Below are 18,477 nucleotides of genomic sequence, written 5' to 3' on the forward strand. Positions count from 1 at the left end.
CTGATGTCTATGTCAGAAGCTTTCTCTATCTCTTTTATACCTTAATAAAGCTTTATTACACAAAAGCTCTGAGCAGTCAAGCCTCGTCACTGGCCCTGGATTGAATTCCTCTTCTCCAGAGGCCAAGAATCGCGGTGTCTTTCACGGCTCAACAACAACCTTTCACTACCAGGATTTTTTTTTTTTGCCCCCTTTTGTCCATCTGTTCTTTGTTGCTTTTGCTCCCTCATCCCCTCCCCTCTTTGGATGATTATTTTAGCCTTCATTTTATCTCTACCATCGACTGATAAGCTATGCCTCCGTTCTACCTTTCAGTATTGCTCTAGGATTTACAATACGCATATTTAACTCATCAGGGTCAGGGTAGATATTCTAACTTCAATTTATAGATCAGGAAACCAGAATTCAAGGGAAGTAAAGTAAATTATGTGGCTGTCATAGCTTAGAAATAATGGATCTTTTCTTTAGTTCTGTCTCCTAAGTCTGAATTTTCCATTTACCTGATCCCAAATAAGAGAACTGATTTCTTGTTTCTCTGTTGTTTTTTTTTTTTTTGCCGTACCTTCGCTCAGTTTATCTGGGACACATAACCAGCTTGATCTTCAGGTTAGAACCTCTCAAAATACATCCCAAGGGATGCATCCAGTGAGATATTAGGGTTTCATGGTAAAAACAAAAGGGGGGGGGCGGTTTCATGGTCAAACAAATTGGAAAAACAGTGAGTAATTATGTGAAATTATATGAAACTGTTCCCTTTGCTACAAGAGTTCTCAGAGCCTTTCCTAAGCTGAAATGGATCATGAAAATTTTGGAATGGTGGTTACCCTATCAAACTGATTTGATGCCAAAACCAGTTCAAAGCATTTCTCATAACTAGTGTTTCTTTACAAGTACTTTGGAAAATGCTGCTCTAAGAGAAAGTCAATGTTTCCCATTGTACCATACTGGCTTTGTCAAGAAAGATGGTCCTAATGACCAGAACAATCGAGGTCCCTGCCCTCTGAATGAGCCCTGATCCTCACCTGTCATGAAGCACTTGATGTCCTGAGAGTTGCTGATGGGGTTGTTGTTTTTAAACATGTAGAGATTAAAGGGCATGATGTTGTTGCTACTAAGATGCTTCCACAACTCGTGGTCTGGGCTAGTCCAGCGACCAGCCAGCACATCGTAATCCCGCCGGCCCATGTGGACGAGCTTGGTGAGTGGATCATAGAGGCCACCATGGTAGCCAATGATGATCTGGAAGTTGGGGTTGGTGTCCATGTAGATCTCCCCATAGGCTGTGTACAGGATCTGCTTGATCATTAAGCCCGTCCCACTGAAGACAGCAAGAGGGGTCCCGATGTTGTCGCAAGCTATGTAAAACTCGTCTCCGCTGCTCAGCTCCATGGCGAAGAGGTGCCCTTGCAGGTCGTAGTAGAGGGATGTGATCTCAGAGCTGGAGTGGTTGTAGAGGTGGGTGACCTTGGTAGGGTTGGTCAGGTCTGCATAGAAGAACTGCAGGTGGTGGCTCTGGCTGCTCTTGCTGGACACCCGTCGACCCAGGCCATCGTAGCGATACCTGACGCTCCAGCCACCACCCCGGTTGTAGGCCTTGATGAGCAGGCCGGCTGAGTTGTACTCAAAGACATCGCTGCCCCGCTGCCTCAAGAAACCGTCCTCGTCCATCTTGTACTGCACGTCGCCCAGCCTGGTGATCCGGTCGCGGAGGTCGTACCGTAGTGGGGTAAGCCGCGCACTATTTCCAGGGCTCAGTAAGTGCAGGTTCCCATTGAGGTCATAGCTGTATCGCCAGAGTGGCTTGTCATTGATGGAGACCGTCTGCAGCTGGCCGTCGGCGTCATACTCATAGGAGTAGCGGGTGGTGTTGGCGTAGGGTCCCACCTTCAGCTCCTTCTTCACCACTCGCCCCATGTTGTCATACTGGACGGTCATCCAGTACATGAGCGAGCGGAAGATCTCATATTGCACTTCCTTCATCCGGCCGTAGGCGTCAAAGTGCTTGGTGTGGGTCATGACCGTCGTGGTGATGATCTGGTTAATGTCGTAGTAGATGACACCAAACTTCCCGAACTGCTCCGTCTTGCCCGACACGTCGTCATAGCGATACAGGTCAATGGGCAGCGGGGTCTCATTGATCACAGCCTGCATGCTGGTCACTCGGAAGCTGTTGTCATAGTTGTAGTCAAAGCGGGCATTGACCATGCCTTCCTCGGTGAAGCGGAAGATCTGGCGGTCGATCAGGGGCCCAATCTGACGGTAGCGGATGGTGCAGGTGAAGCCCTCGTTCTGTAGGTTGATGGTCTTGAGCATGCCGGCAGTCTCATCGTAGGTGAAGCTCACCTTGGTGGTGTCGTAGAGCAGCTCGGCCAGCTTGGACAGCTTGCCATACTTGTATATCACCCTGCGGCCAGTGCCCAGGTAGAAGGTGTGGAGGAGGTGCCCGTCCTCCGTGAAGTCCTGGATGACTGAGGCGTTGCCCTCGGGGGGCCGGTAGATGTTCCTGTAGTAGCCCACTGAGCGGACGGTCTCCAGCGTCTGCCGAGCCACGTTGGGCATGGTCACAGAAGACAGGCGGTCGTTCTTGTCGAACTCAAAGATATATTGCCTCTGGCTGTGGAGGAGCAGCACCATAGACTGGAGGGAGAGGAAAACCAAGAGATGAGAGGAGGGTGCTGGGGAGGACGGGGAGGTCTGTGAGCCCCAGGCTTAAAGGAAAAGAATGAAAGGCCAGGGAAGCTGGTGGTTCGTCTACGTTATGCCCAAACCAGAGCTTTCCAACCAGTGTGCCCTAGGATACTGCAATCAGGTACAGATGTGCTAAGAGAAGGCCTTCTCTCCACCCTTGGCCTGCCTATGGTGAGCAGCGTTGTCTGTTTGCCCCTTTGTGGGGTATAGAAATGATTCCAGTATGAGATGGGGTTGGGAGAACTGGCCTAAAGTATAAATATTTGCAGCAGTCTTTCTGTTGGCTCCCTTGCTCCAGATTCCTTCTCAATCTTCCTACTCAAGCAAGAATGGTTAAACACAGTTCTGATAATGTCTGTGTGTGTGTGCGTGTAAGTCACTTCAGTCATGTCCGACTGTGCAACCCTGTGGACTTCAGCCTGTCAGGCTCCTCTGTCCACGGGATTTTCCAGGCAAGAATACTGGAGTAGGTTGCTGTGCCCTCCTCCAGGGAAACATCCCAACCCAGGGATTGAACCCATGTCTCTTATCTCTAACTGTATTGGCAGGCAGATTCTTTACCACTAGTGCCACCTGGAAAACCCCTGATAATGTCTATTGCCTGCTAAACAGCTTCTGTTGACTCCTATGGCCTATAGGATAAGACATATCTGAGAAGGACATTTAAGGTTTTACATAGTTGTTTATGTAGTAACAGGTCACACACCCAGCCAGGGGTTGGGTGGGCTGTGATGGGAATGAGGAAACCTGGTTTCTAATAATGGACTCAGTGTATGGCTCTGGGCAAATTCTTTCCCTCTGGGTTCAGATTTTCAGGTCATGTTGGATGACCTTCAGGGTATCTCTTAGCTCTACCACAAATAATACTCTTGCAGATGTGAACGCTGCAGGGTAAGGGAGATAGGTTAGATCAAGCAAAGCCTGAGCTAGACAGCTGACCAGGTGTAGAACACAAAGCAGGATCTGGGTATCAGAACTGTTTCAAGAATAAGTCAGTAGGTACCAGGCCAACAGACATCTGGGCATCAAAATTACCATTTCTCTTCTTTGAGACCAACTTTTGATTAGAGGCCTTTTCTGATTCCTAGTTCTTAGGATGAAATGAATGCAGAGTTCCAAAGAATAGCAAGAAAGCCTTCCTAAGAGATCAATGCAAAGACATAGAGGAAAACAATAGAATGGGAAAGACTAAGATCTCTTCAAGAAAATCAGAGATACCAAGGGAACATTTTATGCAAAGATGGGCACAATAAAGAACAGAAACAGTATGGACCTAACAGAAGCAGAAGATATTAAGAAGAGGTGGCAAGAATACACAGAAGAACTATACAAAAGAGATCTTAATGAGCCAGATAACCACGATGGTGTGATCACTCACCTAGAGCCAGACATCCTGGAGTGTGAATTCAAGTGGGCCTTAGGAAGCATCACTATGAACAAAGCCAGTGGAGGTGATGGAATTCCAGCTGAGCTATTTCAAATCCTAAAAGATGATGCTGTGAAAGTGCTGCACTCAATATGCCAGCAAATTTGGAAAATGCAGTAGTGGCCACAGGACTGGAAAAGGTCAGTTTCATTCCAATTCCAAAGAATGACAATGCCAAAGAATGTTCAAACTACTGCAGAATTGCACTCATTTCACATGCTAGCAAAGTAGTGCTCAAAATTTTCCAAGCTAGGCTTCAACACCATGTGAACTGAGAACTTCCAGATGTTCAAGCTGGATTTAGAAAAGGCAGAGAGGAACCAGAGATCAAACTGCCAACATCCATTAGATCATAGAGAAAGCAAGAAAGTTTCAGAAAAACATCTACTTCTGCTTCATTGATTATGCTAAAGCCTTTGACTATATGGATTGCAACAAACTGCAAAATTCTGAAAGAGTTGGGAATACCAGACCACCTTACCTGCCTCCTGAGAAATCTGTATACAGGTCAGGAAGCAACAGTTAGAACCGGACATGGAACACCAGACTGGTTCCAAATTGGGAAAGGAGTACTTCAAGGCTGTATCTTGTCACCCTGCTTATTTAACTTTTACACAGAGTATATCATGTGAAATGCCAGGCTGGATGAAGCACAAGCCAGAATCAAGACTATTGGGAGAAATATCAATAACCTTAGATATGCAGATACCACCCTAATGGCAGAAAGCAGAGAGGAACCAAAGAGCCTCTTGATGAAAGTCAAAGAGGAGAGTGAAAAAGTTGGCTTAAAACTCAGCTTTCAAAAAACAAAGACCATGGTATCTGGTCCCATCATTCCGTGCCAAATAGATGGGGAAACAATGGAAACAGTGAGAGACTTTACTTTCTTGGGCTCCAAAATCACTGCAGATGGTGACTGTGGCCATGAAATTAAAAGATGCTCGCTCCTTGGAAGAAAAGCTATGACAAACCTAGACAGTGTATTACAAAGCAGAGAGAGACATTAATTACTTTGCCAACAAAGATCTGTATAGTCAAAGCTATGGTTTTTCCAGTAGTCATGTACGGATGTGAGAGTTGGACCATAAAGAAGGCTGAGTGCTGAAGAATTGATGCTTTTAAACTGTGGTGTTGGAGAAGACTCTTGAGAGTCCCTTGGACTGCAAGGAGATCCAACCAGTCCATCCTAAAGGAGATCAGTCCTGGGTGCTCATTGGAAGAACTGATGCTGAAGCTGAAACTCCAATATTTTGGCCACCTGATGCAAAGACCTACTCATTAGAAAAGGCCCTGATGCTGGGAAAGATTGAAGGCAGGAGGAGAAGTGGACAACAGAGGATGAGACGGTTGGATGGCATCATTGATTCAATGGACATGAGTTTGAGCAAACTCTGGGAGATGGTGAAGGACAGGGAAGGTGAAGGACAAGATGTGTTGTAGTCCATGGAGTCACAAAAAGTCAGACACAACTGAGCTACTGAGCAACACGATGAAATGAACCCTGATTTGAAGCAGAAAGACTTCCCAATGCCACTCTTAGTATGTGACGCTCAGGATTAAGCACCTCTTCCCTAATACTGATCCCCGGCTACCACCTTGATCTCTGTGACCAGGTCACACCAGGCACCCTAGACCTCGAGCAGACCCCAAATCCTGCTCCATAAGTCCAGAGAGTGTTTGGGCCTAGCTCCCATCTATCAGGTGGGACTTTCACATTCTCCTACCCCAGGAGCCCCCACCTGTCATAACATCACCATAATCCATCCAGACTCCACCCAGGAAGCCCCTGACCGTTTGATGCAGATTTTCCTGAACATTTCGTTTTGGAGACCACATGGGTCAGATCTGTCCCATCGAGGTCAACAGGCTGGGTCTGGACTTAGGTTGAGCATAATGAAGATCTTCTACATGGCAAGGCCAGTGATGGTGGGAGACAGACACCTGCCTTCTCTAAGTAGGTGTAGCTCCATGTCTTCCCATCAGCGAAGATCCTGGATGTGATGCGACCCGCCTGGTCGTATTCCATCCTCTCAGACATGGTGCCCCTCTGGACACCGGCAATGTGGCCCCCCGGGGAGTATGTCACGTTGACGCCGTTCAGCCTGCTGCTGGGTGACCAGAGGCTGGGCCGCCCCGTCTGGTCATACAGAATGCGGAGGGTGAACTTGCGGTGGTCGTCATAGATCTTCTCCGTGCGTGTCACGCGGTCAAAGTCCAGAGACAGGAGGTTCCGGCTGTGAACCTGGAGGAGGGGGTAGGAGGAGACAGAGAGTCAGTCTAGACATCGAGAACTTGGTCTGAGAAGCTCCTGAGTAGAGGGGACGGCACGGGTCTTGGGTGGCAACAGATAAGGGTTTGGACTGTGGCTCCGTCAAGTTTCCTCATCTGTAAAATGGGAACAGTCGTGCCAACTGCATAGGGCTCTTGTGAGGATAAAGACAAGGCAGGGTCTGGGTAAATAGAAGCATATACGATCCATATAATTTACTAATGTGATTCTCCTGATGAGGAGACAAAGGCAGATCCTTCTTAACTCCCTCCTGGAGAGGGAGCGGACATGAGGGTCTAGTAAGTCAGTGCCTGACCCCGTATTTCATGTGCCAGGCGCTGCGCTTGTGTTTGACACCAGGTAGACACAGTCAAGGACAGGCTCCAGATCCCGCGGCTGGTGAGTGGCGGGGCCTGGATTCGACTCTCACCACTGCAACATGCCAACATGTGATCTGTGGTCCTTCTTGGGGCCTTGGGCTCCCCATCCCCTCTGGGGTCTCTCCTGCCCTCTGCCACCACGATCAGGGTCTCCTGGTCACCTCAGTTAGCTCCCAAGGCATCTTCTTCTTCCTGGAGGCCCTGGGAGGCAGTGTGTGTGTGAGTCTGGGATGCCTTCTCGGGCTGTGGGTCACCGCCTGGGGAACACTATCCTAGGTTTTGGAACATTTGCTCCTGGCAGGTGACACAGTGGTAAAGGATCTGCCTGCCAATGTGGGAGATGTGAGTTCGATCCCTGGGTCAGGAAGATTCCCTGGAGTAGGAAATGGCAACCCACTCCAGTATTCTTGCCTGAAAAGTTCTATGGACAGAGGAACATGGAACCATTAAATGACAGCAAATGATTGTGGTAATTCTCAGAGGAAGTAGAGACGTGTGTGTCTCACCCTTTTCCCCAAACAAATTCTAAAGCCTTGAAAATCAGGATTTATAATGACAGTGCTGAGACGACTTTAGCTCTGAATGGCCTGGTTATAATAAGGTTGCTTTCCCAGGGGTAATCAAATACAATTGCAGAAGCAAAAACAGTATGGCAGACAATTCCCATGAAAAATCAGAGGTGTTGGAGGCTGAAGCTGTGTTCTTTGCAGAGAGGGCAGAGGGAGAAGCAGGTTCTATACCACCAACGATGATGGGGGTCCTTTCAAAGCATCTTTGGGAAGGTCCCTTGTGACTCCCCCCAAGGTGCTACCACCCAGCCAGTTGCCCACCTCTCCCCATGGAGGGCCCCCAGTGAAGAGGAGCTACACCTCTGCCGCAAAATTAATAAAATTGAATTAAGTAGCTCACTGGGGAACTGCCTAATGCTTCCTGTGCTTGGCAGAGGCAGCAATGAGATTATTTTACATCTTTCTTTATTAAAAAAGTTCCAAGTTGTATAAAAAATGAACTGCATTATGGGGAGGTACACTCGGCTAACAGTCTCATTCTGCATGCCACCACTGTGGGTGGCCATTTATTTTGGGAGGACTTGGGAGGTGGCGGCCACCTGACCGGAGCATCATTCATCTCAGCCTAGGAGAGGGACCCATTAATGGCTGGGAAGTTTTTGGTCCAGTTCAAGCGGCAGAGAGGAAATCCTAACAGCACTAATGGCAGCTCTTTATTGAGCACCTGGGGCCTTCCAGCACTGGGCTAGGTGCTTCAAAAATATCATCTGGTTTCTGCAGAAGAATCTGAAGCTCAGAGGAGCTGCTCAAGGCTACACACGTGGCCCCCAGGCAGGAATCAAACCTGGGTCAAGCCTTCTACTTAGCCCATTGCCTCAGATGTGTGTGAAGGACTCTGGGGGAATTCACACAGGGGGCTCGGTGAGTCTGCAGACAGTGTCTCACAGAGAACAGACAGCTAGACCTTCCTTGGGGAATCAGTGGAAGGCTGTTTCCTACATCAGACAGATAGTTGTTGGATTCTTGAGGACCACAGGAAGCCCTGTTTTCTGGGCTCCAGTTGTGTGGTACTGAATCAGTCACATACCTGTCTGCTATGAGAAAGGCACCATGAGACAGTGTGCATATTTCTAGTTGCTGCCTAACTATTCGAGTCTGGAAAAATCCCTCCTCTCTCTGGACCCTGGTCACCTCCTACAGGAAACAGGGTCTTAAATGAACTTTCTTTGTGAGAAATGGCCGGGGGGTAGGGTGCAGTACAAGACATCCCTGGCCAGGTTGCATGAGGATGCAGCTTTGAGGAATCAGGAACATGTGGCCCAGTCCTGGGGTGCCCTGCAGCTCAGCAAGGCTGCATGGAGCACCTGTGTGCGGGTCTGCGAGGCGCTGTGCTGAACATCAGGAGTGGGCCCTCCACTTCCCTCTCCCCATCACCTGCCTTTCTGAAGCTGGAGGGAACTGGAGCTAGGTAATCTGGCTCTGGGGCAGAGGCCACACTATAGAGACATAGGAGTGAGGCAGTGAAAGTGCTCGTTCTGAGCATCCACACGCAGAAAAGTGCTCTGAGATGCCAGACTCCAGAAGCCAGCCCCCTGGCAGGGACGGCCACGGTGGAGTTGTTTTGCTCACTAAGGAAGAATAACTGCCTGCAAGGAGAATGTGGCTTAGGGTCCAAAAAGCTAAACTGAATCTTCATGCATGTTAGCAATGCGTGATAAGAATAACAACGACAACTAGAATAGGTATTACTGACTACTTTTATGTGCCAGATTCCATATGAGACACTTTATGTATTATTTCTAATCATTACAGCAACTTGTAAATTGGGTTTCATCTTCCCCATTTTATGGATAATGAAATCGAGGCTTTACGAGGTCATGGATTTGCCCAAATGCACATATGGAGCAGAAGTTGGAAACCCAACTCAGACCTGACCAACATCAAGCCAGTGATCGTCTCTCTAGCACAAGTGAAAAATATTACGTGCACTTGCTGAACGTGTTCCCTTTTGCGAATGAAGAAACGGAGGCCCGGGAGCGCCTTCTCCCCTAGTGTCAGCTCCCAGACCACAGCCCAGTTCTCAGAGTCCTCCTCCTCCCTGGCCCCGGGACTCAGCCACCCCTGCCGGGAGGCCTTGCTCACCCGAAGCCGGCGCCCGAAGACGGTGACCTGGCCGCGAGCCTGCTCCTTGCGTTGCCGCCACTCCACCAGGTTGAGGCCGTTGTCGATGGGCAGCGTGACGTTCCGCTTGCCCACGGTGGGGTTGACGGTCCCGGCCAGCAGGTGGGGCTCCGTCTGCAGGGCCACCTCCATGCCGTTGGCCAGCAGCAGCCGCAGGGAGCCGTCGGCCCCGATGAAGTAGCTGTTCCGGACCTGGTCTGGGGGACAGACGGGGGGCGACTCTGTTTAGGAGGGCTGAGGAGGGGCGGAGCTGTACCGCAGACGCACAGGTGTGGTCTTCAAATGTGCTTACGTTTCTGACCACAGAAGCAAGACCCTGTCATTGAAGAACACTAGAAAAATATATGGAGGTCCCTGAGCTCAATCTCCAAAGGAAACTACTGTAAATATTTTGGGATGTTCCCAGATTTCACAATATTTCTGAATACATTTATGGTTAAGAATGGCTGCTTATAGAGTTTTTACTGATCACTGTTATTTTATTGTTGAATGTGTTCATAACATTTTTCGTAATGACTGTACGCTATGCCATTATATGGAAATACCAGAACTTATTCGATCGGTCCTCAAATAGATATTCTGCTTATTTCCAGTTTTGCATGATTACAACACTGCAAATAAATATCTGTTGATCATTATGCTAAAGTGAAAGAAATCAGGCACAAAAGGCCAGATATTATATGAATCAGTCTATATAATATGCAATATCTGCAAAAGGCCAACTTGTAGAGAGAAAGTAGTGAGGGAAAGGGAGAAAGGGGTATGACTGCTAATGACTATGGGGTTTTCTCTTGGGGTGATAAAAAAATTTCTGAAATTAGATAGTGGTAATGGTTGCACAACTTTGTAAACATACAGAAAACCACTGAATCATACTCTTTAATAGACTGGATTTTATAGTGTGTGAATTATATCTTTATTAAAAATATACTTTTTGGATAAATCAATGTCTTCACTTTGGGTTATTTAATCAAAATAGACTCCTAAAAGTAGGAGTCCTACAGCAAAGGGTTGAACATCTTTAAAGTTTTCCCACTATGGTAACAACACTCTTTACAATAAGGTGAAAAATAGCTCCAATATGTAAATCAGTGACAGAATGCCAAATATATGTTTTAAATCACTGTCACATATAAACATATATGTGTCGTATGTGTATATATATGACAATGAATTTAAAGTAGACTTAATTTTGAAATTTTAAACCTGATTTTTAATTAGGATCTTTAGCTAATAGAACCTTCTGGATAAAAAGTAAATTTAAGCTGTAAAATGCACACTGTGTTCTTTTCTAAAAATGGAAAAACCTGAGTTTTTACTGCAGTCATCCTCCTCTCGTCCTTCGTCAGCTGCTGCTTCTGTCTGCACTGCCCCTCTGTTTAATAAACGTGAGCCCAAGCCCTTCCTTCAAGGCTCTGTGTAAACGTCATCTCTTCCCAGCAGCTTCCCTTGTTCCTCTGGTTAGAATGAAAGCCTCCACCTCCCTTAGCCTCTTTCCAGGTCTCAACAGTGGTCCTGCAGCTGAGTGGTGCAGGGGTTTACCGCTCCGTGAATGAACGAACGAACTCTCAAACACTTCAGTTCAGTCGTTCAGTCATGTCTGACTCTTTGCGACTCCATGGACTGCAGCACGCCAGGCCTCCCTGTCCATCACCAACACCCGGAGTCCACCCAAACCCATGTCCATTGAGTCGGTGATGCCATCCAACAATCTCATCCTCTGTCGTCCCCTTCTCTTCCTGCCCTCAATCTTTCCCAGCATCAGGGTCTTTTCAAATGAGTTAGCTCTTCTCATCAGGTGGCCAAAGTTTTGGAGTTTCAGCTTCAACATCAGTCCCTCCAATGAACACCCAGGACTGACCTTTAGGATGGACCGGTTGAATCTCCTTGCAGTTCAAGGGACTCTCAAGAGTCTTCTCCAACATCACAGTTCAACATCATCAATTCTTCAGCACTCAGCTTTCTTTACAGTTCAACTCTCACATCCATACATGACTACTGGAAAAACCATAGCCTTGACTAGATGGACCTTTGTTGGCAAAATAATGTCTTTGCTTTTTAATGTGCTATCTAGGTTGGTCATAACCTAGTGAATAGTGAAAAGCACTACTGCACTGAGATTAAGAGCACAGACTTTGGAGCCAGACCTCCTGGACTCAAGTCCTACCTCTGCTGCTCTCTTCCTGCAAGACCTTGGGCAAATCCCTTAAGCTTTCAGGCCTCTGTTTCTTTATCTGTTCATTTGGGATAATAACTGTACTCTTACCTCTCGGGCTTAAGTGGGATGATGACTATGAAGATCTGAGAAGGGCGCTGAGGCTCTAGTGTGTGTTACGTAAATGTTAGTGATCACTAGTTGTGTGTGCCGTGCACTGTGCTAGTCACTGTCACGTCTACCTTTCATCATCTTCTCTCCATCTTCTCTGATCCAAGTCACACACCTGTCAGAGTGAACTTTTCTAGTACCGATCATGGTCCTTCCATAGCTCCCCTTTCCCTGCAGATTCATGCATAAGAGAATATGTCCCAGAGCCCATTTGTCTGGGTCCAAATACCTACTAGTTGTGTGACTTTGGATAAGCCACTTAAGCTCTTGATGCCTCATTATCTTCATTTGGAAAAATGGAGATATTCATCATACCTCAGAGTGTCGTTGTATTTAAAAAGGACAATGAATATGAAATAATAAACATATACTTCACACAGAATAAGTGCTCAAAATGATAGCTATTGTTGTTATTATTGCATGTGCTCAGTAAACATTTGCTGGATCAGACTAAATATACACTGGGCTGTGTCAAGCAATGAGGATACAGTGGTTTCTGCAGGGAACCCTCACTGAATCTTCCCTGTGAGGAAGTGTGTGTGTGAATCTTCCCTCCCCCCACCATCTTTCTCCCCTTCTCTCTCCCACACACACAGAATTCTAAAATCTGCCTCAAACTTGCCATGCATTATTCAGTGACAATCTGTATTTTACTCCCTTTGAACAGTGAAAAAGCCTGTGTCAATTTATCTTTTAAAGCTGTTCCTTGCTGAATCCACATATGTCCATTAACGGTGCCTGCGGATGGAACAGCATCTGCAGAGGCCCCATCTCAAACGATCCCCGTTTAATGTGAGCTGTGACTTCCCAAGGCTGCTGCTCATTAGTAGCTGCTTCTTATTTCTTCCCATAGTTCAGACATAAGATGAAACCGAATGAGCTTTTTTGACAAAGACTCTACTGAAGCGGCTGCAAAACCGAGCATCTGAGTCTGGTACGAAATGAGGAAAGAGAGCTTGGCAGAGGTACCAAAGAGGAGAGAGAGGTATCAGCTTTCCTGGATTTCAAGATGGACTTTTGACATTTTAATGTTTCTGAAATTGGAATGTGTCTTGAGTCCTCGTATGGATTTTGAACAGTGCGTCTCCCGGCCCCCTCCACCTGAAAAGTTGTTATTAAATTGATGCTACATTTAAAAACTGAGGAGATGTGTCACTTTTGAATTTTTAAAAGTTGTCTAAATATTAGACGGCCTGCGTTAACTTTTGAGAAAAATGTTGCAAGCCGGCTCAGACGTATGGAGCAGAGGAGGCAATTCTTAACCACAGGGAAGAAAACAGGTTTGAAGGATGAGATGTTTGTGTGTCATCAGCTGCCCTCTCGTCCTTGGTCAGTCAGAACCCTGGCTGGCTAGGAATTGGTTCCTTTTCTCAGGAATAAATACCTAGGGTCTGTCCCAACCCACTGCTAAAGGTGTTTGGTGAAGAAGGAATTCCAGGGCTTGATTTCTCTTTCTTTGACTGGAAACTGATACTGTTCTTTGAGTTTTGTTAAAGGCATAGGACTATAGTTGGGGTAAAAATGATTGTGGAAATACATGGTTATTCTCTTACGGTAAATCAAAGTGCCTGTTAATTAGTTAATTAATCCAACAAGTACTTCCTAAGCAGTACTATGTGCTTGGCCCATGCCAGTCCCTCTATGTTTGTTGTCTGAAGAAACTGTCTGAGCAGCCCTAGGAAGCAGGACTTGTAATTTAGCCCCATTTCCCAGACCCAGAAACTGAGGATCAGAGAAGAGTGACTCCACCCAGTCCACTCCGGAGCTGGTACAGCATGTGCAGGGGCCCGGTATGTCTGCCCTGGAACTGCCGGGCACCATTCAACATGACTCTAGCTTGCTTTCTTTCCCCAGAGTAGAAACTTGAGGGCCACGGTGATGGGGTGACAGAGTCAGGACTAGAATTTGGGGCTCTGACTCTCAGACCAAGACTCTTTTTATGGCTTTGTGTCAAAGCTTTGGGGAGTATGCCAGGGAAAAACATCAAATAAGACTTTCCCTAGTGACCCCTTCTTCTCTTTCTTGCTTACTAAGTCCAACAAAACTACAAGCTCCACTTTGGGTCACCACGCCCCGTGAGAACAATCGTGGCAAGCAATTCACAGCAAGATTACTTCTTTGTGATTTATCTGAAGCTGAAAGATCAACTTACAGCAGGGTTTATTTGATGGACGCAGAAAAGGGACTCTTCTCCATAGAGTCCTAGAAGAGGGACAAGGCACTCTCACCCAAGTTTCAGGGAGGCCTTCTCCAAGGCCCAAATCCCTTTCATAATTAGGTGTAATTATTCTTGTCCTTTGTCCTCGCCAGGCACCAGAGTGAGAGTCAGTCTTTAATCTGGGAGCCACTGGAATGGCAGAATAGCGAGGTCACCTGGATTAGCAGCTAATGGATTCTCTACCCTTTGTTCTGCTGATAAAGGGATGAGACAATGAAATATTACTCTGAAGCTTGCGGGAGAGACTCTACAGGGCTCAGGCTGGTGTGTTTTGCAAATCAGGTGATGCCACAGCGAGAATCCAGTTGTCATGCTTTTCTGTTCTTGGGCAGCTGCAGCAGTAGCAGCTTGTTTCTCGTGTCATCCTTCTCCAGAGGGGGCCTCCCCACCCCACTGTCTCCAAGTCCCCAGTCCCCTGGCTGGCTTACCTTGCAGCAGTGTATAGAAGGCACCTGAGGCAGACAGGTTGGTGGTTATGGTGACGTCGTCCTTGCTGGAGGTCTCCACCTGGACATGCACTGAGCTGTCTGTATCACTTCGGAAACTGCTCACCTGGCCGGTCGGGAAGGTCACATTTGTCAGGCGGCCAAAGCTGTCATACCTGAAAACCAAGGGGTGGCTCTGAGTAACAGAGATATAATGGTGCTATTGCTGGAGCTTGGCATGTTCATGCCATGGTTTTTTATGTTCCACTTTTCTTTCTGCTCGGATACATTTCCATGTCTCCAACATCTCCTTGGACACAACTCCACCTGCTGATATTCAACTGCAGGCAGACAGCTTCTCTCTCTTGAGTCTTCCTTTCCTAATTCTGTAGAGTGGAGATGCCCTCCCCACCCTCCAGGATTCCTGTGAGCAATGTGTGGAAGTGCCCTGTTGCTATGAGCTAATACTCACTCACTAAGAGCCAGATGATGGTGCCCCAGGTGGCGCTAGTGGTAAAGAATCTGCCTGCCAGTGCAGGAGACCTAAGAGATTCAGGTTCGATCCCTGGGTCAACAAGATTCCCGGAGCAGGAAGTGGCAACCCATTCCAGTATACTTGCTGGGAGAATCCCATGGATAGAGGGGCCTGGCGGGCTACATACAGTTCACATGGGGCCACAAAGAGCTGGACACGATTTAGCATGTGCATATGCGCACACACACACACACACACACACACACACACACACACACACACACACACACACACACACACCCCTGAGATGGATGATCCAGAGTCTTAGAGCTGGGCGACTCCCAGAGGCAAGGAGTCAAAGTGGATGCATGAATACCTTCTCAAACCTCCCCGTCCCCCCAACACAAGAACTGGTTAAACAGGTTTCTCCCAACCAGCACTAGACATGGGGCTTCCTAGGAAGCCACAGAGCCTGGGAAAAGGGGCCTTTGAATTCAGACCAGGATTCTGCTGCCACAGAAGAGGCTAGACAGATGGGCTCCTGCAGCCTCTTCACATCTAGATTTCACATCTGGCACCAAGCAGCGCTCAAAACCCACAGCTTTGCTCTGGTGTGGTCTTTCTAAAGCATCACAAGTGAATTTGATTCTCTCTCCCATTCTCCTGATGATAAAAGAAATAACCTAAAATTATTCAACACCCACAATACGGCATTCAGATACGGTGCTAGTGCTTTTCATACATTCTTTCCCTTAACCCTCACAACTAGTCTAAAAGACACATATTAGCTCTTTTTTGGAGGACACTCAGAAAGGGAAGTCACTCGTTCCAGGTCACACAGCTAAGTGTGATAGAGTCGAAATTTGAACTTAGATTTCTCTGCTTGCAAGCCGACACTTGCTTCTCTGTCTTCAGAGAGTGCTTCCAGACCACCTATTTACATGTGGCCATGGCGTGTGCTCTCCTACCTGCTACAGAGAGGCTGGCAGATGGCAGGGAGTTGGCTACTAACAGGCAGGTTTGAAGAGCCTTTCTGCACTTGTATGTGAATGGGGATGGGCTTCTCAGGTGGGAGTAAAGAAACTGCCTGCCAATGCAGGAGGCACAGCTTCGATCCCTGGGTGGGGAAGACCCGTGGAGGAGGGCATGACAACCCACTCCAGTGTTCTTGCCTGCAGAATCCCATGGACAGAGGAACCTGGCAGGCTACAGTCCACGGGATCACAAAGAGCTGGACACGACTGAAGCAACTTAGCACACACGCAGGTGAACGGGCATAAAGTTCTTCGCCCAGGTGCCAATGTTTCTGACTTCTACTCAGGCTCAAGCCTGCAGCGTGGGTTCAGCTGTGGATGTCTCCCTCGTGTACTCTGGGTCTCCCGCTGGACTTCTTTTCCTGCTCAGCTTTTACTACTGGGGTAAAGCTGTTCTCTGGGTGCCAGAGAAAAGGGTTTTAACTGTGGTGAAATGAAAGGCCTGAAAGTCTAGCTCCATCCTGGCTCTTCTTCTCCTGATTCTTTCAGCTGGGCCTGGCTTCCTGATGGGCCCCTGGGGCCCTGTAGCTCCTATGGTTTCAGGTGAGACTTGGTAGGTGAGACCAGGCAGGGCTTCGCTGAGCAATTTTCTGCTCAAGGTCAGATTTGGATGCTGCATGGGTTCTGCCATCCGCCCACTCTTTCTGTCCCCATGGCTGGCTGGTACTGATCACGGAATGATAGCCCCGGGCGCAGTCTGCCATAGCGGAGGTGTTGGTGAAGCCCAGTCCTTGACTCAAGACTGACTTTAGGGGGAGAGCCAAGGGGCTTTGGGTGAGCTGAATCTTTGGTGCTGAGGTCTGAGGAAGGCGAATGGATGCCCTTTCCATGATGGCAAGAAAAGCAGGGGTTGCAACCATAAACCTCAGGCCTGGGGGTTGGATGGGGCAAGGCTGTGCGGATGTATGGGGTTGCAAAGAGTCGGACACGACTGAGCGAGTTTCACTTTCAGAGGCAGTTAAAGGATTTGGAAAACTGTTTCCTGTCATGATTCTCTCATTTTTCTCTCTTTGTACCAAGTCAGGTTCTTTTAAGGGAAGGTCAGTCTGGCTCAGCGGAGAGCAGCGGTGAGGGCCTGACCTGGAATGGAGGGTGAGAGGTGCAGAGTGCCTCTCAGAGAGGGTGAGGGCATGACTCTGAAAGACCGCTGTGGGCAGTCTTGGGTTAAAGATCTGGACTGTCTGTCTTAAGGCCTCTCTCACCTGGAGGAGCCCACAGCTTTGCTCCCCTTAATTCTGGGAGAGGCTGGTGTGCTTTTTAGCCCTTTGTGGCTGCTGGAAATTTGAACAGGAAGGAATTTCACAAAAATGTTTGCAGCAGCTATCTCTGGGAGCTAGAATTACAGGGGATTTTAGTTGCTTCTTTATATGCATTTTATAGTCTCAATATTTTTAATAATTAACACGGATGATTTTCATCATTAGAAAAGTGCTGTGACGGGGCTTCCCTGGTGGTCCAGTGGTAAAGAATCTGCCTTGCAATGCAGTGGACGTGGGTTCCATCCCTGGTCAGGGGGCTAAGACCCCACATACCCCGGGGCGACTAAGACCGTGCGCCACAGCTACTGAGTCTGCCAGCTTTGCAAGTAAGACCCCAGCCAAATACATACATTAATAAAAAGAAGAAGAAGAAAAGAAAAGTGCTGTGACAAGGCAAGTAATGCCTCATGAGCATGGCCACCTTGGGGAAGAGGACTTTTTAAATTGCTGGTAATTTTAGAAGTATGTCATTTAGAGGACATCTGCCAATAACAACCTGTAGGCCAAATAGGACTACAGCATCCCCAATTTTTGAGCTCCAAATCAAGACTCCCTGCTCTCTACCCCCCTCCCCCAACAAAAACCCCGTTCTGTCCCTTTAACTGCAGTCTATGAGTAAGCTGAGTGCTGTCAGATCCCCAGTCATCTTGGAAGGTAACAGGAAGATCGGTTTCAGTCTGACAGTTTCACGGGATGGGTATGCTGTTCTAGTCAGGTTCTTTGAACACCTATGATCCATGTACACACTCTTTATTAATCTAATTTCCTGGCCTATCTGGATAAAAAAAGATTTTATTACACCGTGCAAAATACTTAAAAAGGAGTTCTGGAGTCTTACAATTTTGACTTGATAGATTATTCACTGGGCTTCCCTGGTGGCTCAGATTGTAAAGAATCTGCCTGCAATGCAGGAGACTTGAGTTTGACCCCTTAGTATGGAAGATCTCCTGGAGAAAGGTATGGCTATCCACCCCAGTATTCTTGCCTGGACAATTTCATGTCACCTTGATGCTACTGCTATCAAAGCCCTGCTCAAATGCCACCACCTACTGGTCTCCCCATCCCTTCTTCTCCCAGTGATCCTCTGGAATGTGCCCCCTGCATCACAACAGCTGATGGACAACCTGTCTCCTGCTTTGGCCTCGGAGCACCTGAGTCAGGACAGGATTGTGAGGTCAGACAGACAGGCTGGGAATCTGGATGACAGCATCTGCCAGCCATGGGACCCTGGAGGACTGGCCTTCGGTTCATCTCAGCTTCCCTAGCATGGGGGCTGGGAGAGAGAAT

General features: G+C 47.7%; 1 protein-coding gene across 10 annotated transcripts in view; it reads right to left on the bottom strand.

Moving 5' to 3' along the window:
* Positions 1–18,477, bottom strand: part of TENM4 (teneurin transmembrane protein 4) — an 826,321-nt gene that overhangs the window by 14,083 nt on the left and 793,761 nt on the right. For all 10 annotated transcript variants that reach the window (XM_043875712.1, XM_043875709.1, XM_043875667.1 and 7 more), the window contains 4 exons: positions 14,426–14,598; positions 9,415–9,650; positions 6,060–6,356; positions 1,023–2,637 (listed from right to left, as the gene is read on the bottom strand). In XM_043875712.1, coding sequence (XP_043731647.1) covers positions 1,023–2,637; positions 6,060–6,356; positions 9,415–9,650; positions 14,426–14,598 — 2,321 coding nt within the window. The remainder of the gene's footprint in view (positions 1–1,022; positions 2,638–6,059; positions 6,357–9,414; positions 9,651–14,425; positions 14,599–18,477) is intronic.

Source organism: Cervus elaphus, chromosome 2 (genome assembly GCF_910594005.1).
Source record: "Cervus elaphus chromosome 2, mCerEla1.1, whole genome shotgun sequence".
Taxonomy (NCBI): Eukaryota; Metazoa; Chordata; class Mammalia; order Artiodactyla; family Cervidae; genus Cervus; species Cervus elaphus.